The sequence below is a fragment of the Staurois parvus genome, unplaced genomic scaffold (assembly GCF_062004578.1).
Source record: "Staurois parvus isolate SC_StPar_1 unplaced genomic scaffold, SC_StPar_1.0 ptg000234l, whole genome shotgun sequence".
In the NCBI taxonomy this organism is placed as follows: Eukaryota; Metazoa; Chordata; class Amphibia; order Anura; family Ranidae; genus Staurois; species Staurois parvus.
In genome coordinates, this window is record NW_028318030.1 from 7,679,143 (window position 1) to 7,693,542 (window position 14,400).

Below are 14,400 nucleotides of genomic sequence, written 5' to 3' on the forward strand. Positions count from 1 at the left end.
GTGGTGGAGCATTTGTTTCAAGGCAAGAATCCTTGGAAAGATGATTTCACCATACAACAGCCCAATAAATCTAGTTGAGAAGCCAGACGGTTCTTACAGATTTGTGCAGGACCTGAGTGCTATAAATGTTCTTGTAATTCTCATTGTCCCAATAGTACCTGACGTACCAATACTCATTTCCTCCATCCCACCTGATGCCGAGTTGTTTTTTTTTTTTACAAGAGATTGATTTGACAAATTGTTTTTTTTAGCAAATTCCTGTTGTTAAGGAGACATGGCTAATTTTTGCCTTTAACTTTAGAGGTAAAAGTTTTATCTGGAATGAATTTCTCCAGGATTATACTGTAGTCCTCCAGGTCCCAAGCCATGAACTCCTAGCCATGGTTTAGTTGGTTTCAGTGCGGACAGCCAGCCAGGTGGAGTGTGTATCTTATATGTGATCATAAAGTGTCTAAGCAAAGTTATAATGGTGTTAAGAAACTGTTGAATACCTTGATTTTGTCCTCACAAAAGATGATAGGAAATTCAGTCACAAAGAGAGCTGCGGCTCTTATGGGTCTGCCCCGCCCATTGACCAAGAAAGACATGCTTACCTTTCTTGATATGATTGGTTGCTGCCGCCAATGGATACCTGACTGTTCCTACTTTGACAGTATTTTGAGACAAACCACAGGTTTAGAAATGTCAGATCTTGTGAAATGGTTAATTGAAATGTGTAATGTTTTTGTGTATTTGAAACATGCTATGGTAATAACCCCTGGTCTTGGTCTGCCCGCATATGATCAAATGTTTTATCTGTATGCTAGGGAAAATTGTAAAACTATGTCGGGAATCCTGGCTTGGGGAGCATGGAGGTATACTCCGCCCTTTTGTTTTGTTTTTTCTCAAAGATGGTTCTGGTACAGGTTCAAGGCATGCCTGTGTGTCTCAGAAGTTTGCTATTATTTGTGATGGTGATTCAAATGGCTATGTCATTTACTCTTGGACATGAGACCACCTTACACACCACCATTTAGTGAATATGAGGTTATACTGTTGTTAAACCCCAAGTTGAGAATAAAATATATTCCTCCCACTTTAGATCCTGCTCCAATTTTAAATGTCACTGTTAGATCAAATATTGCAGTACATCTGCTACTTCTAAAAGATATTAAGTGGAATGTAGTTAGTGTGACCAAAGTTCCACTAACTGGACTTTGTGTCACAAGAGGGGAGACCATGTATTCTAGAAGCTAGTGCACCTCTGTTCATCTTACAGTATCATGGGGTAGGTCACAGCTCACAGTATTATGGGATAGGTCACAGGGGATGGCAGGTTACATGTGAACTCCTGGATTTTTTTTCATCCCTGGCCCCCCTTTTATGGTACAATCATATGTGTCTAGATGCATTACATACATTAGGAACAATCCTCACAAGACAAGACATTAACATTTTTTATCCGCTCACAGGTAGATTTTACACACATGCCAGAAGTAGGAAAAGGACAGGTATATTTTTTTGGGTAATTGTGGATATGTTTAGCCGCTAGGTGGAAATGTCCCTCAGAGTTCAGGTATAGAGATAAGGATGATTCCTTCTAAGAAGACAGGTTACCCCCCTTTTTAGGTTTTAATGGATAGGTTTTTTCCCACTCCCTGGGCCAGACAGCCACTCATGGTAGAAAGAGGGGATTTGGGATTGATTCAGGAAGAATATGTGAGAAAGTTTATTGAAACTTTGGACAAAGTTGAAGGAAATGTTGCTGGCACTTTTTTCTTTTTTTTCACAGGAACCAACTTGTTTCCGTGATCGCTGTCACTAGGACCGCTGTTCTGACTGAGGATTCCAAGGCCTGGATCCATGCCAGCCATGTAAAAAGGGTGAACCAAGCCCCTAAGAAGCAAGACAAAGGCAAAGACACAGATACAGAAGAAGCAGCCAGAGAAGTCCTGAGAGATTGATCTGAACTACATGGAGTGCTTCGTCAGCCCTGGAAACTTCAACCCATCCAAAGAACTTGAACTGAATGAATCTATAGCAAATGACAAACAATTCCAAATCCCTCAACAAGCCAACCCAGGTGAAACCTTGCATCAAAGGTTCTATGGCCTTTGGGTGGCGTTGCTAATTATTAACTCTTTTATTTTTTTGATGGGCATAATACTGAACAGTTTGGCCCTTTATGTGTTCTGTTTTCAGACCAAAGTAAGGACACCCTCTGTTATTTACACCATTAACTTGGTAGTGACAGACCTCTTAGTGGGTCTCTCTCTACCAGCACGAATTGTTATGTATTACCGTAATGTAGAGACCTGTTATATCTGCTATTATGTTCACAGTTTTACGTATTCTGTGAACATGTACTGTAGTATTCTTTTCCTGACCTGCATCTGTGTTGATCGCTACCTGGCCATTGTGCAAGCCAGAGCCTCATGCAGATGGAGAAATCCCAGTTATGCCAAATGCATCTGTGTTTTGATTTGGATATTTGCTGTAATTGTAACTTTCATCATACTGACCACAACGATTAACCACAAACATTGTTGTTTTTTCCAGCTACTTATGCTGACAGGTTTTGAGTATTTTGTTCCCTTGGTGATTGTTGTTTTCTACACCCTGCGGATCATGTGGACTTTGTCCAAGTCAATACAAATGAACCAAAGCCGAGAGAGACGGGTGAAGGCGGTACAGCTCCTCATAATGGTGCTGGTCATCTTCACAGTCTGTTTCACTCCCATTCATGTTAGTCAAGTGGTTTTCTGTGTCCGCAGTGAGGTGTCTCGGGATGTCATCCTCATTGTGTACCATGTCACAGTAACTTTGAGTAGTTTTAATAGTTGTATGGATCCCATTGTTTATTGTTTTGTTACTAGCCATTTCCAATCCGCTAGGAATAGTATTTTCAGAGAACAACCGCCACCAGTTCCTTTTAACAGTCCCTGCCCCTGCCGTAGGCAGCTCGCCCTGGGGGCTAGGAGAATACAGGAGTAATGATGCAATCAAAAGATGGATTAGGCATTGAGACTGGTTCCCTTCTTTTTTCAGGAAAAAGAAACTAATATGTTCTGTCTAATTAGAGTGTACAAAGATAATATCACTGAGAAGGAATGTACTGATTTGGTTAAGAAAATTCCCTGTTACCAGATTATATAATTTACTTTTAAGTCTCTAAACCAGTATCAGGAAATTTTGCCTGATTTGAACATAGTAATGTTGTTACAGAATTTGTATTATATGGGTACAATTTAGCGGGAATGTAAATTGGGTTAATTACATTGGCTATGGTTAACAAAAGTTTGGTAGAACCATACTGTTTTGATATGTTATTAGCTGATAAAGGGAAAGTATGTAAAATGTTTAACTCCTGCGGTTGTACTCTTATTCCCCATAACACTGTTTCTGATGGAAGTATTATTAGAGCCCTTCACAACCTCCAAATATTGTTTGAAGAATTAGCTGAAAGCTCAGGAGTAGAAAATCCACTGGTCAGTTTATTTGAAACCTGGTTTGGTATATGGGGAACCCTGATTACCTACTAAGGGCCCCAGGTACCAACCTGTGACTAAGGTGTAAGGTCACGTGTGTGACCTAAGAGGGGGTTTGAAGGGATTAGCCCCTAAGTTTGATGTTCCACCATCTTGTTTCTCTTAGCCAAAGTCCTTCCATCTTAAGAATCAGCATCCATTTTAAAAGAATTGACTTTCTTGTTTTAAACGGTATTTTGTCAGGAGTTAAGAAGTTCCTCTTTTTCTTGTCCAGGTGCAACTTCCCCTTTTTCCCTTAACTAGCCTAAGACTGAAAGTCTGCAGTGAGCTACATCCTGTTGAAAGAGTATTAATAATTTTAAGCCAACGGTAAAAATGGAACTGTCTGCTTTCTGAGGTGTCCGAAAGTTCAAGCATTAACGTATATACTAATAATTAACATATATGCCAACTGATTGGGCATGAGTGACGTATGTAATATTCTAATTGGTTAAATGCATACCTGTCAATTGATTGGTTCTTATATTTCTATGCTTTGTTTTAAGTTTCATATATAAGTTTAAACACGGAAGAATAAATTCAGTTCATTCTGAGATACTACTTTGTGTCTGTCTGCCATTCCTTTGTGTCTCAGGTGAACTCCGGATCCGTGGGTAATTGTTAGTCAATGCCACGAGGCTGACGGAAGTCAGTGCAAGAAGGGAACGAGATTCAATTCCTTTCAATTACCGTTTAGCTCTCACCTGCATTAGACTGAGAGATCCAGGGATTGTTGGATATGTAGTTTCTTCAGAAAAATGCAGTTCCATACAATGCCATGTGGCATGCCTCATGTTTGAACACAAGCTCGAACTGTTGATATGTGGAATATGAACATTTACTCTACTATAGACTGCATACAGTACATGGCAACAAATGACACCATTAAACTACATTATCAATGCACATCCGTTGCAGGTGAAAGACGCAAGGTGCAAGTAGGAAGGTTTACAATTGAAGAATGCCATTTAACCACTTGCCTTCCAGAGGATTTACCCCCCCCCTTCCTGACCTGGCCATTTTTTTTGCGATATGGCGCTGCGTTACTTTAACTCACAATTGTGCAGTCACACAATTGTGTTGTACATAATTATATTTTTTTCCCCACAAATAGAGCTTTCTTTTGGTGCTATTTGATCATCACTGCATTTTTTATTTGTTTGGGCTATAAAAAAACCCATCAATTTTGAAAAAAAAACAATATTTTTGACTTTTTACTATAAAACATATCCAGTAAAAAATTTTAAAAATCAAATTTCATCATAAATTTAGACCAAAATATTTTCTGCTACATGTCTTTGCTAAAAACAAATCCCAATACATGTAAATTAATTGGTTTCCATGAAAGTTATAGCATCTACAAATGGAGATATATATATACTGGATTTTTTATTTACTTTTTTTTACACTAGTAATGGCGGCGATCAGCGACTTATAGCAGGACTGCAGCAGGCATTCTGACACTGAGTGGGAACTGACATCCCCAGTGACACTAATACAATGAAAAAGCACTGACACTGTACTAATGGCACTGGGCAGGAAGGGGTTAACATCTGGGGCAATCAAAGGGGTAACTGTGTGTTGTGTTATGCTTACACTGTCTGCTGTGTGTTTTGTATTACTAGGGAGACATGCTGCTTTCTGTCCAGCATGTCCATGCTGACAGGAGAGAGATCTGTTTTTATACATAGATCTCTCCCCTCAGTAACCAGTGATTGACATCCGCTGAAACCAATGGCAGCACGGGTCCAAGCACCAGCCCCCTACCTGGAACTGCAAAATCATGTTTATTTACGTGATTTTGCGCAGAGTGGCCACCCTGTAGCAGTATATCTGCTATAGGGCAGTAGGCAAGTGGTGGAAATGTATATTTGTAAACATGGAGCATCTACCGGTCTGCTTGAGCTGTACCACATCTATGGTTTTTGGAAGTAAACTGTTGAATTGAAGGGTAGCACAACTTTGTACATATGCAGTGGTACAGCCATACTACTACATTTTAAAGTACAGCAATACGCTTATAAATATGCATTACATAAAACTGATTGGCAGTTGAGGAGTTGTAAAAAAAAATATCGCAGGTGAGAGACAATTTGTGACTCACATGAGTCACATGACTGTCTCAACTCAACTGTCAAGCAGAGAGCACTCCATGGTGTATTATAGGCTAGACACTGCAGCCTGCATTGTATGAGCAGGCTGTAAAATGCGGGCTGAGATGTGTATAGGCCTATGAAATACAAACAAGAGCAGATGACAATATCTGTTTTTTTGTTATAAATTGGCCCCTTGGTGTTAACAGGGAGTTGAGCTTGTTTGCTGAACTGAACAGAGGTGAAGGCCCTGCATTCAACATGCATCTGGCATCCAGCATACAGGGGCTCACCAGAGACATGGAAGTGAATTTCCGAGACACCTATATTTGCAGGCTTCACAAGCAATCTGTAATTTTTGTTTTTTTTAATCCAACAAGGAGTGTATAGAAAGTTAAGATCACTGTTGACTGTCTCTTGTGATACAAAGTCAACATTGTTTCAAAGCTATATAAATAGTTTCATAGTTAGTCAGGTTGATGAAAAAAAAAAAAATCCTCCCAGTTGCATCAACTGGTGTGGGTATTGGGTAGTGTATATGGAGGTTTTCTATTTGAGTGTGTTGTGTTTTTTATTTTTCTGTTGGTTGAACTGGATGGACTTTTTTTTTCAACTAGATTAACTATATAACTAGTTCAACCAATAGAAAACCTAATTAGAAAACCTCCTGTATGAGGATCTCTATACCCAGAAATTATCCAGAGGAAGGCAACAAGCCCTGTAACGCATGGTCCAATTTGCTCCAGTAGGGAAAAAAAAAAACCCTTCCCAATCCAGAAGGCAATCGGATATTCCCTGGATCAGCTGTCCCTGGTTTTACCTATAAATGTTAATTTTCTGTTAGATTTTTGTGCCTTTAGGAATACATCCACTTCCCCATTATCCCTTTTGCTTGATGTAATACTTTAGCATAGTGTATGGAGCTCTAAAAATCAAGAAACCTTTCAAAAATAGAGGTTTACATCATGTAAAGCTGGATACACACAGGCCAAAAATCAGCTGATTCTGCAGCAACCTGCTGACATTGGGCCCATGTGTATAGCTGTATGTCTCTCACAACTGGCTTCTGTCAAACGGACATGCTGAAAAACCAGCATCCAATCAGCGCTTGCAGCCAAGGGCTGTAATTTTTTTGGGGGGAGGGGTGTACTTTTGTCAGAAACGCAATAGCACAGCAGGAGAGATCACTGCATCAACGCCACAGGTTAAACGGAGAAAAAAAATGCGTGTACCCAACTTTAGCTGGAAATTATTTATAGATAAGTCTACATACATTGGTGTATAATCAGGAACTTTAACATTGTAAATGTGCTGAGTAAGCAGTACAAAAAAAATTAACCAAACAAAGGTGAACTAATTTAGGAAAGATTGCATATGTTTTCACTTGTCAAGGCCAGTTTAAAGCAGTGTTCCAGTCGTTTTTGTGTTTATTAAAAGTCAGCAGCTAAAAAAACTGTAGGTGCTGATTTTTAATAAACACACTCTCACTTGTCCTAGGATCCAGTCCCAGGATACAGCAATGTGCTCACCCGCGCTGTCCCTTCTCTCACTCTTCTCTCCCTGGTGCCGGCATCTTCAATGTGGGCACCTGGCTGTGACAGCTTGCGAATTCACAGCCGGGTGCCCACTGTGCAAAAGAGAGTAGCGATGCACTTTGTGAATGGTCTCGTAGTCTTTTGGGACCTGTCACATGTCCTCAAAGACTACGGGGAGGAAGGGGGAGGACAACGTCCACTTCTGATTGCCTTAGGCGATCGCACCGGATGTGGGAGCGGGTACCTGTCAAATCTGGGTATCCGCTTCCCAGAGGTGCCAATCCTTAATGGGGAGCAGGGGAAAAAGCCTTGAAGTGGAAATTCCCCTTTTGGGTGAAACTCTGCTTTAATTGCCTCTCTAGCAGTTAAACGTAATTTGTGTATATTAGTTTGTATGTGTGAGATTCCAGACTGAGGGAGGAATAGTGCTACCTATAAAATAATAAACAAACCTGATAATTTGATCCCAGATTCTATTAACTCTCAACAGTGAAACATACTTCTTCTTTTCTCTTAGTTGGAAAGAAGCAATAACCAGTACTTTCAGTCTGAAAGCACCCCAGTCTAAGGCTTGGTTCACAATTACTGCATGTTGGGGAAGCAGAGCCAGCTGCCGGGGTCATGTGCATGCTGTGGCCGCAGCTGGAAGTATACCCCCAGGTGAATGGGACCGAGCTGCAACCATTCCACAACTGCTTGCATTGCACGTGGTTGCGGTTCGGTGATACTGCATTTAGGGGTTTTTAGGAGGTTACATATCACCTCTTCACTACTTGTCAAATGCCTCTGAAAATGATCTGAGCATTGATTACTTTTCAGAGGAGTGGCAGTCCTTGCTGATATTTTGAATGAGCCCTAAAAAACTGTTCTGATTGTACAGGATTAGGGATCAAGATCAAATGTAACATACATACTGTTAGGTCCATATATATTTGGACACAGGAACAATTTCAGTTTTTTCAGGTATTGACCAAAACATATTCAAGCTATAGTTCTATAATGGATATGGGCTGAAAGTGCACACTCTCAGCTTTAATGTGAGGGTATGTACATCCAAATTGGAAGAAGGGTTTAGGAATTACAGCTCTTAAGAGTAGCCATCCCCCCATTTTCAAGGGACCAAAAGTAATTGGATCAAAAGCTGTTTCATGGCCAGGTGTGGGCTTCTTCATTATTTCTCCATAAGTTAAGCAGGTAAAAGGTCTGGGGTTGATTCTAAGTGTGGTATTTCCATTTGGAATCTATTGCTGTGAACCTACTTCATGCGTTCAAAGGAGCTGTCCATGCAAGTGAAACAGGCCATTGTAAGGCTTCAAAAATTAAACCAATCCATCAGAGAGATAGCAGCAACATTAAGAGTGGCCAAATCAACAGTTTGGTACATTCTGAGGAAAGAAGGACACACTGGTGAGCTTAGCAACATAAAAAGTCATGGATATCCACGAAAGACAACAGTGGTGGATGATCGCAGGATCCTATCTATAGTAAAGAAACACCCATTCACAACCTCCAGACAAGTGAAGGACACTCTCCAGGAGCTGGGCGTATAATTGTCAAAGTCTACAATCAAGAGAAGAGGGTTCACCACAAGGTCCAAACCATTCATAAGCCTGAAGAATAGAAAAGCTAGATTAGACTTTGCCAAAAAACATCTAAAAAGCCTGACCAGTTCTGGAAAAGCATTCTTTGGATGGATGAAACTAAGATTAATCTGTTCCAGAATGACAGGAAGAAAAAAGTGTGGAGAAGGCTTGGAACAGCTCATGATCCAAAGCACACAACGTCATCTGTAAAACATGCTGGAGGCAGTGTGATGGCATGGGCATGCATGGCTTCCAGTGACACTGGGTCATTGGTGTTTATTGATGATGTGGCAGAAGACAGAAGCAGCTGGATGAATTTTGCAGTGTTTACAGATATACTGTCAGCCCAGATTCAGCCAAATGCAGCAAAGTCGATTGGACGGTGCTTCACAGTACAGATGGACAATGATCCGAAACACACTGCAAAAGCAACCAGGAGCTTTTGAAGGAAAAGAAGTAGAATATTCTGCAATAGCCGAGCCAATCACCTGATCTCAACACAACTGAGCATGCATTTTGTAGCTGGCTAGCTAAGACCGGTCCTAGGTTGCTAATATGGTTCACATATATGTGTATACCAAACCTGCCAATAACCTCAGTACAGTGTATATGTGCATATGTAAAGCTAAAAGCAGATTTATTGCTGTAAATTATGTCTTTGAATGTTATATGACATTTATATATTCATTGTGTTAGCAGAAGCAGAAAAGGAAAATATGCCTTTAAGAGTCAGTATAGAGCTGAGCCAATCAGAGCCAGCCTCACACTGTACAGAGCCTTAACCAATCCCAGCCAGTTTCACATTTGTGCCTGTGTAAAACTCCCTGCTAGATTGTTCTAGAGACACTTGCTCACCAGACAGAAGAGGAAACAGACAAAGTTCCGGTCAGAGAAGCTCCATGGAAGCAGAGAAGGCCAAATAGGTATTTAATGCACTTGTGTGTCCCTCTGTTGTTTAGCAGTGCAAGTGGGTCTGTATGTAAAATTTGTTATATGTGTTTACTTGTAGTTCCACCGAAATAATCTAACGAGATAAGTAATCGAACCTATCAAATCTACCAAGATAAGCTATCTAATCAACCCAGTGTAAAGTAAATACGAATCAAGTCACTGTAGAGTAATCGAAATATACAGAACAAAATAAGTTATTGATATAATCCACAGAATGAAACCACTGTAATATGAAAGAAATAGGCTACTGTAAGATAAATGAAACAAGCCATTGTAAGCAGCGTTATATGAAGAATATTGAAGTTATTAAAGAAGTTAACTAAAGCATTCGGTGTGCTCTTTAAACCTACTGCATCCATAGAGCGGCATTGGAGGAATTACAGCGTAAAGTCAATCTAGTCAAACAAAAGAATCAGCAATTGCATAGTTTTTCTAATGCCACAGCGCACAAGGCACTGCATAGTGCTGCGCCTGCCACACATTTCACTTGCTGAAGGCAAAAATAAGGCAGAAAGACGCACAAAGAACAACTGAAGACATCTGCAGTTAGAACCTGGCAAAGCATCAGAAAGGAGGAAACCCAGTCTTTGGTAATGTCCATAGGTTTCAGACATCAGGAAGTTATTGCCAGTAAAGGCTTCTCAACAAAATATTTAAAATGAACATTTTATTTATGATTATATTCAATTGTCCAATTACTTTTGGTCCCTTGAAAAAGGGGGGATGGCTACTCTTAAGAGCTGTAATTCCTAAATTTGGATGTATCGTATTTTTTGCTCCATAAGACACACCTGACCATAAGACGCACCTAGGTTTTAGAGGCAGAAAACAAGATAAAAAATATTCTGAACCAATGGACTGCAGACATAGTACAGGAGATGACCAGAGACTGCAGACATAGTACAAGAGATGACCAGAGACTACGGACACAGTACAGGAGATGACCAGAGACTGCGGACACAGTAGAGGAGATTACCAGAGACTGCGGACACGGTACAGGAGATGACCAGAGACTGCGGACAGTACAAGAGATGACCAGAGACTGCGGACAGTACAGGAGATGACCAGAGACTGCGGACAGTACAGGAGATGACCAGAGACTGCGGACAGTGCAGGAGATGACCAAGAGACTGCGGACAGTGCAGGGGATGACCAGAGACTGCGGACAGTACAGGAGATGACCAGAGACTGCGGACAGTACAGGAGATGACCAGAGACTGCGGACAGTACAGGGGATGACCAGAGACTGCGGACAGTACAGGGGATGACCAAGACACTGCGGACATAGTACAGGGGATGATCAAGACACTGCGGACATAGTACTGGGGATGACCAAGAGACTGTGGACAGTGCAGGGGATGACCAAGAGACTGCGGACAGTGCAGGGGATGACCAAGAGACTGCGGACAGTGCAGGGGATGACCAGAGACTGCGGACAGTGCAGGGGATGACCAGAGACTGCGGACAGTGCAGGGGATGACCAGAGACTGCGGACAGTGCAGGGGATGACCAGAGACTGCGGACAGTGCAGGGGATGACCAGAGACTGCGGACAGTGCAGGAGATGACTGCTGACCTTTGCAGAGGGAGGGGGAGCGGGTACCTGAATTTGACAGGTACCCGTTCCCACTTCCACGGAGTTGTCCTCCCTTTAGTGTGGGCACCCGGCTGACAGTCGGGTGCCCAGTGCGCATGCACGAGAAGCGCTGCGCTTTGTAATTTGTCCGCCGTCTTCTGGGACCTGTCGTGTCCCAGAAGATGCCGTACCATTCACATAGTGCAGCGCTACTCGCACATGCGCACTGGGTACCTGGCTGTCAAGCCGAGAGCCCACGCTAAAGAAGCCGGCGCGGGAAGACTGCGCAGTGATGGATCGAGGAACAGGTAAGGTCCTGCTGCAGAGCTGAGCGGCCGGCCCGGTATTCTGACACGGCGGCGGTGGAAATACCGGAACGGCCGCTCCATATTCGCTCCATAATACGCACTGACATTTTCCTCCCTTTTTTGGGGGAAAAAAGTGCGTCTTATGGAGCGAAAAATATGGTACATACCCTCAAATTAAAGCTGGGTGTATGCACTTTCAGCCCATATGCATTATATAACTATAGCTTGAATATGTTTTGGTAAATACCTGAAAAAAGTAAAATTGTGCCTGTGTCCAAATATATATGGACCTAACTGTATATACATACATACACACACTCAACCAAATTTTTGAAAAATTGCAGTATTATACCTGCACTCCCACTGCCAAGTAAGGGGAAGGCAGAGAGCTCAAGACTGGGGAAGTTGGCTCCCCATTCCACTGCTTTCACTTTCCTGACAGCAATTCACTGTCCTGACTAAGCTCTCGATTTGCCAATATACAGTTCGGTGGAGGAGTAGGAGCTCGGTATCTTATAAATGTCTTTCTCTATCAGGTTACCATGGTACTCCTGATGAACTCATGCAACACCCTGGTTGAGAGAGGCTGCTTTAGGCAAAGGTGGAGTTTTGGCAAGTCAGAATGAAGCTTATACATTTGGCTAATGGATACTGAACAGGAACTCTTAAGCACAGCTTATTCCATTGGAGGTCAGGCCACACTCCCAACATACAGTATATGCAGTTTTTAGTTTTTAGCAGTGTTGTAACTTTAGACACTTTTTAGTATTGGACAGGTTCACTTTATTAACAGCAAGGCAAGCTCCTGTTGGTTAATGGGAAGAAAGCTTTTATTCCTTAGTTTAAATATGTTCATCTATGACATACTGAGATAAGGAAATCCCCTTATACCTGCTATAAAAAAAGAAAGTGTGCATAGCATTCCCACTTTTTCATAGAAGAATAAATTAGACTTTACCTTTAAGAAATCTGGAACAACCTGACCCTGAACAAGAATCCTCAAGGTCAAATATTATTTTTGTGTGCTTGTTTTAGATAAGACACAAAGCATTCAAGCAAGTGGGTAAACATGACAGCCAGTAAACTCACATTTACACAATGAGATGTGGCAATGGCAGCCTTCATGTCTCTCCAAGGAAAGGTTTTTCTTAGAGATCACAGGAGTGCAGTTTGTTCTACACTCCTATGACCCATTTTTAGCCAACAATGGGCTAAAGCCTGCTGTCAGCTGAAGTCACTCAGCCAGTTCAGGCTCTTAAAAGATCCTAACCATATGGTCCAGATGCCTGGACTGGCAGCTGGCTCAGCCTCTCAATCAGGCGCAGAGAGCCTGAGCCAGCTTCTACTGCCCCCTCCCAGTCCATAGCTCCAGTGAGCACTGGAGGGGCAGAGCAGAGAGCCAGTGATTGACAGTCATGGTCTCCCTGCTCACTGAAGACTGAGAGCTAAATGATCAGTGGTCTTTGATCGCTCAGTTCTCTGTCCTAGAGACGGCAGGGGACAGATGCATAAGACTGATGCTGCATCCACCTAGGTGAGTATAATTTCTTTTGCTTTTTGTTTCTTTTTTTAAAAACCCATATTTATCTTTTAATATTGATCTGTGTAACAAAAATAGCCTATGTGCCTTTGTCTAGATGCAGTCTGTGCAGGAAACACAATGCTTGTCAGCTTGTGAGTAACAGAAAAAAAGATCTCTGCAAAATGACTTAAATTGGCTACAATAAAAACAAGAACTAGTTCTCTACATGAGTATACATGTGCCATGGTGTTAATGGTATGTTTATGAAGTGTTTATTTTGTGCAGTATTTTGCTTACAACAAACAAATATTTGGCCTAATATCCAAAAAACTAAATTGTAGTCTTGTCACAAAATAGAACATGTTCAAGCTACCTTCAAGTCTACCATGCGACTTTCAGCAAACTCTGGGCAAGATGTTGGGTTACTTTTAATTAACAGTTGCTTTCTTTTGCCACTTTCTCATAAATGCCTTTGGTGAAGAACCTGGGTAATTGTTGTATGCATAGTCTCCACAATCTCAGCAACTATGACATGTAAATCCTTCAGAGTGGTCAAAGGTCCCTTGGTGATTCCCTCATTGTGGTCAAAGGTCATTTGGTGGATTACCTGTTCTATGCAGATTTACAGCTGTGTCATACTCCTTCCTTTTTTTAATGATTGACTGTATTATATGGGATATTCAATGATCTTCCATAAGAAATTCAATGACTTGGACATGTCTTGTATCAATCCACTTACTTTTCAACCACCTTGATTGATGATGATTGTTTTTATGTCTTGATAGTGTAGATGATACTCCAAGGGCATGACTGCAAGTCAATGAGTTTGGGGGCTTTCAATTATAATTCAACCTTTCCAATCCTCATTGTAGTAAAACATCTACCATTCTAGTGAATATGAGGTCTTTTTGGCTGGGAGAGGTTAGAGAAGTACGTTTTGAGTAGTGTAAGGGTACAGTAAGCAAGTCTGAGGCAGCCATGCTTCCAAATAAATTAGGCTGTGAGATCTATTGTGGATCTGAAATAAGTACAAGAATCATGGATGGATGTCATGGGTCAGTAATTAGCACAACGGTCTTTATCAGCTTTGGCGATTTAAAGGCTAAGTTCACCTTTAAAATAAATAAATATGTGCACGTGATTTTTCAGGTACAAAAAAAAGGCGCATTTATTATTTTTTTTTTGTATTGCAGCCTGTAGAGCATTGCACCCATTATCAGTGGATCACAGGTGCAATGTCAGGCTCCTACAGAAATTCAGTACAGCTGTCTGACCATCCCTCGGGCAGACAGTTATTGAGGTGCAGGAAGAGTCAATGAAAAATGAG

General features: G+C 41.5%; 2 protein-coding genes across 3 annotated transcripts in view; one reads left to right on the plus strand and one right to left on the minus strand.

The window, feature by feature from the left end:
* Positions 1–14,400, minus strand: part of CHAT (choline O-acetyltransferase) — a 306,928-nt gene that overhangs the window by 143,926 nt on the left and 148,602 nt on the right. The gene's annotated exons all lie outside the window — the stretch shown is intronic.
* On the plus strand, positions 670–4,067 carry LOC149460186 (G protein-coupled receptor 20-like). The gene has a single exon (XM_089680073.1). It carries the CDS (start codon positions 1,954–1,956, stop codon positions 2,971–2,973), a length of 1,020 nt encoding a protein of 339 aa, XP_089536199.1. The 5' UTR covers positions 670–1,953; the 3' UTR covers positions 2,974–4,067.

Coding starts and splice junctions, on each gene's coding strand:
- LOC149460186 (XM_089680073.1), top strand. CDS start 1,954: ATGGAGTGCTTCGTCAGCCCTGGAAACTTCAACCCATCCAAAGAACTT.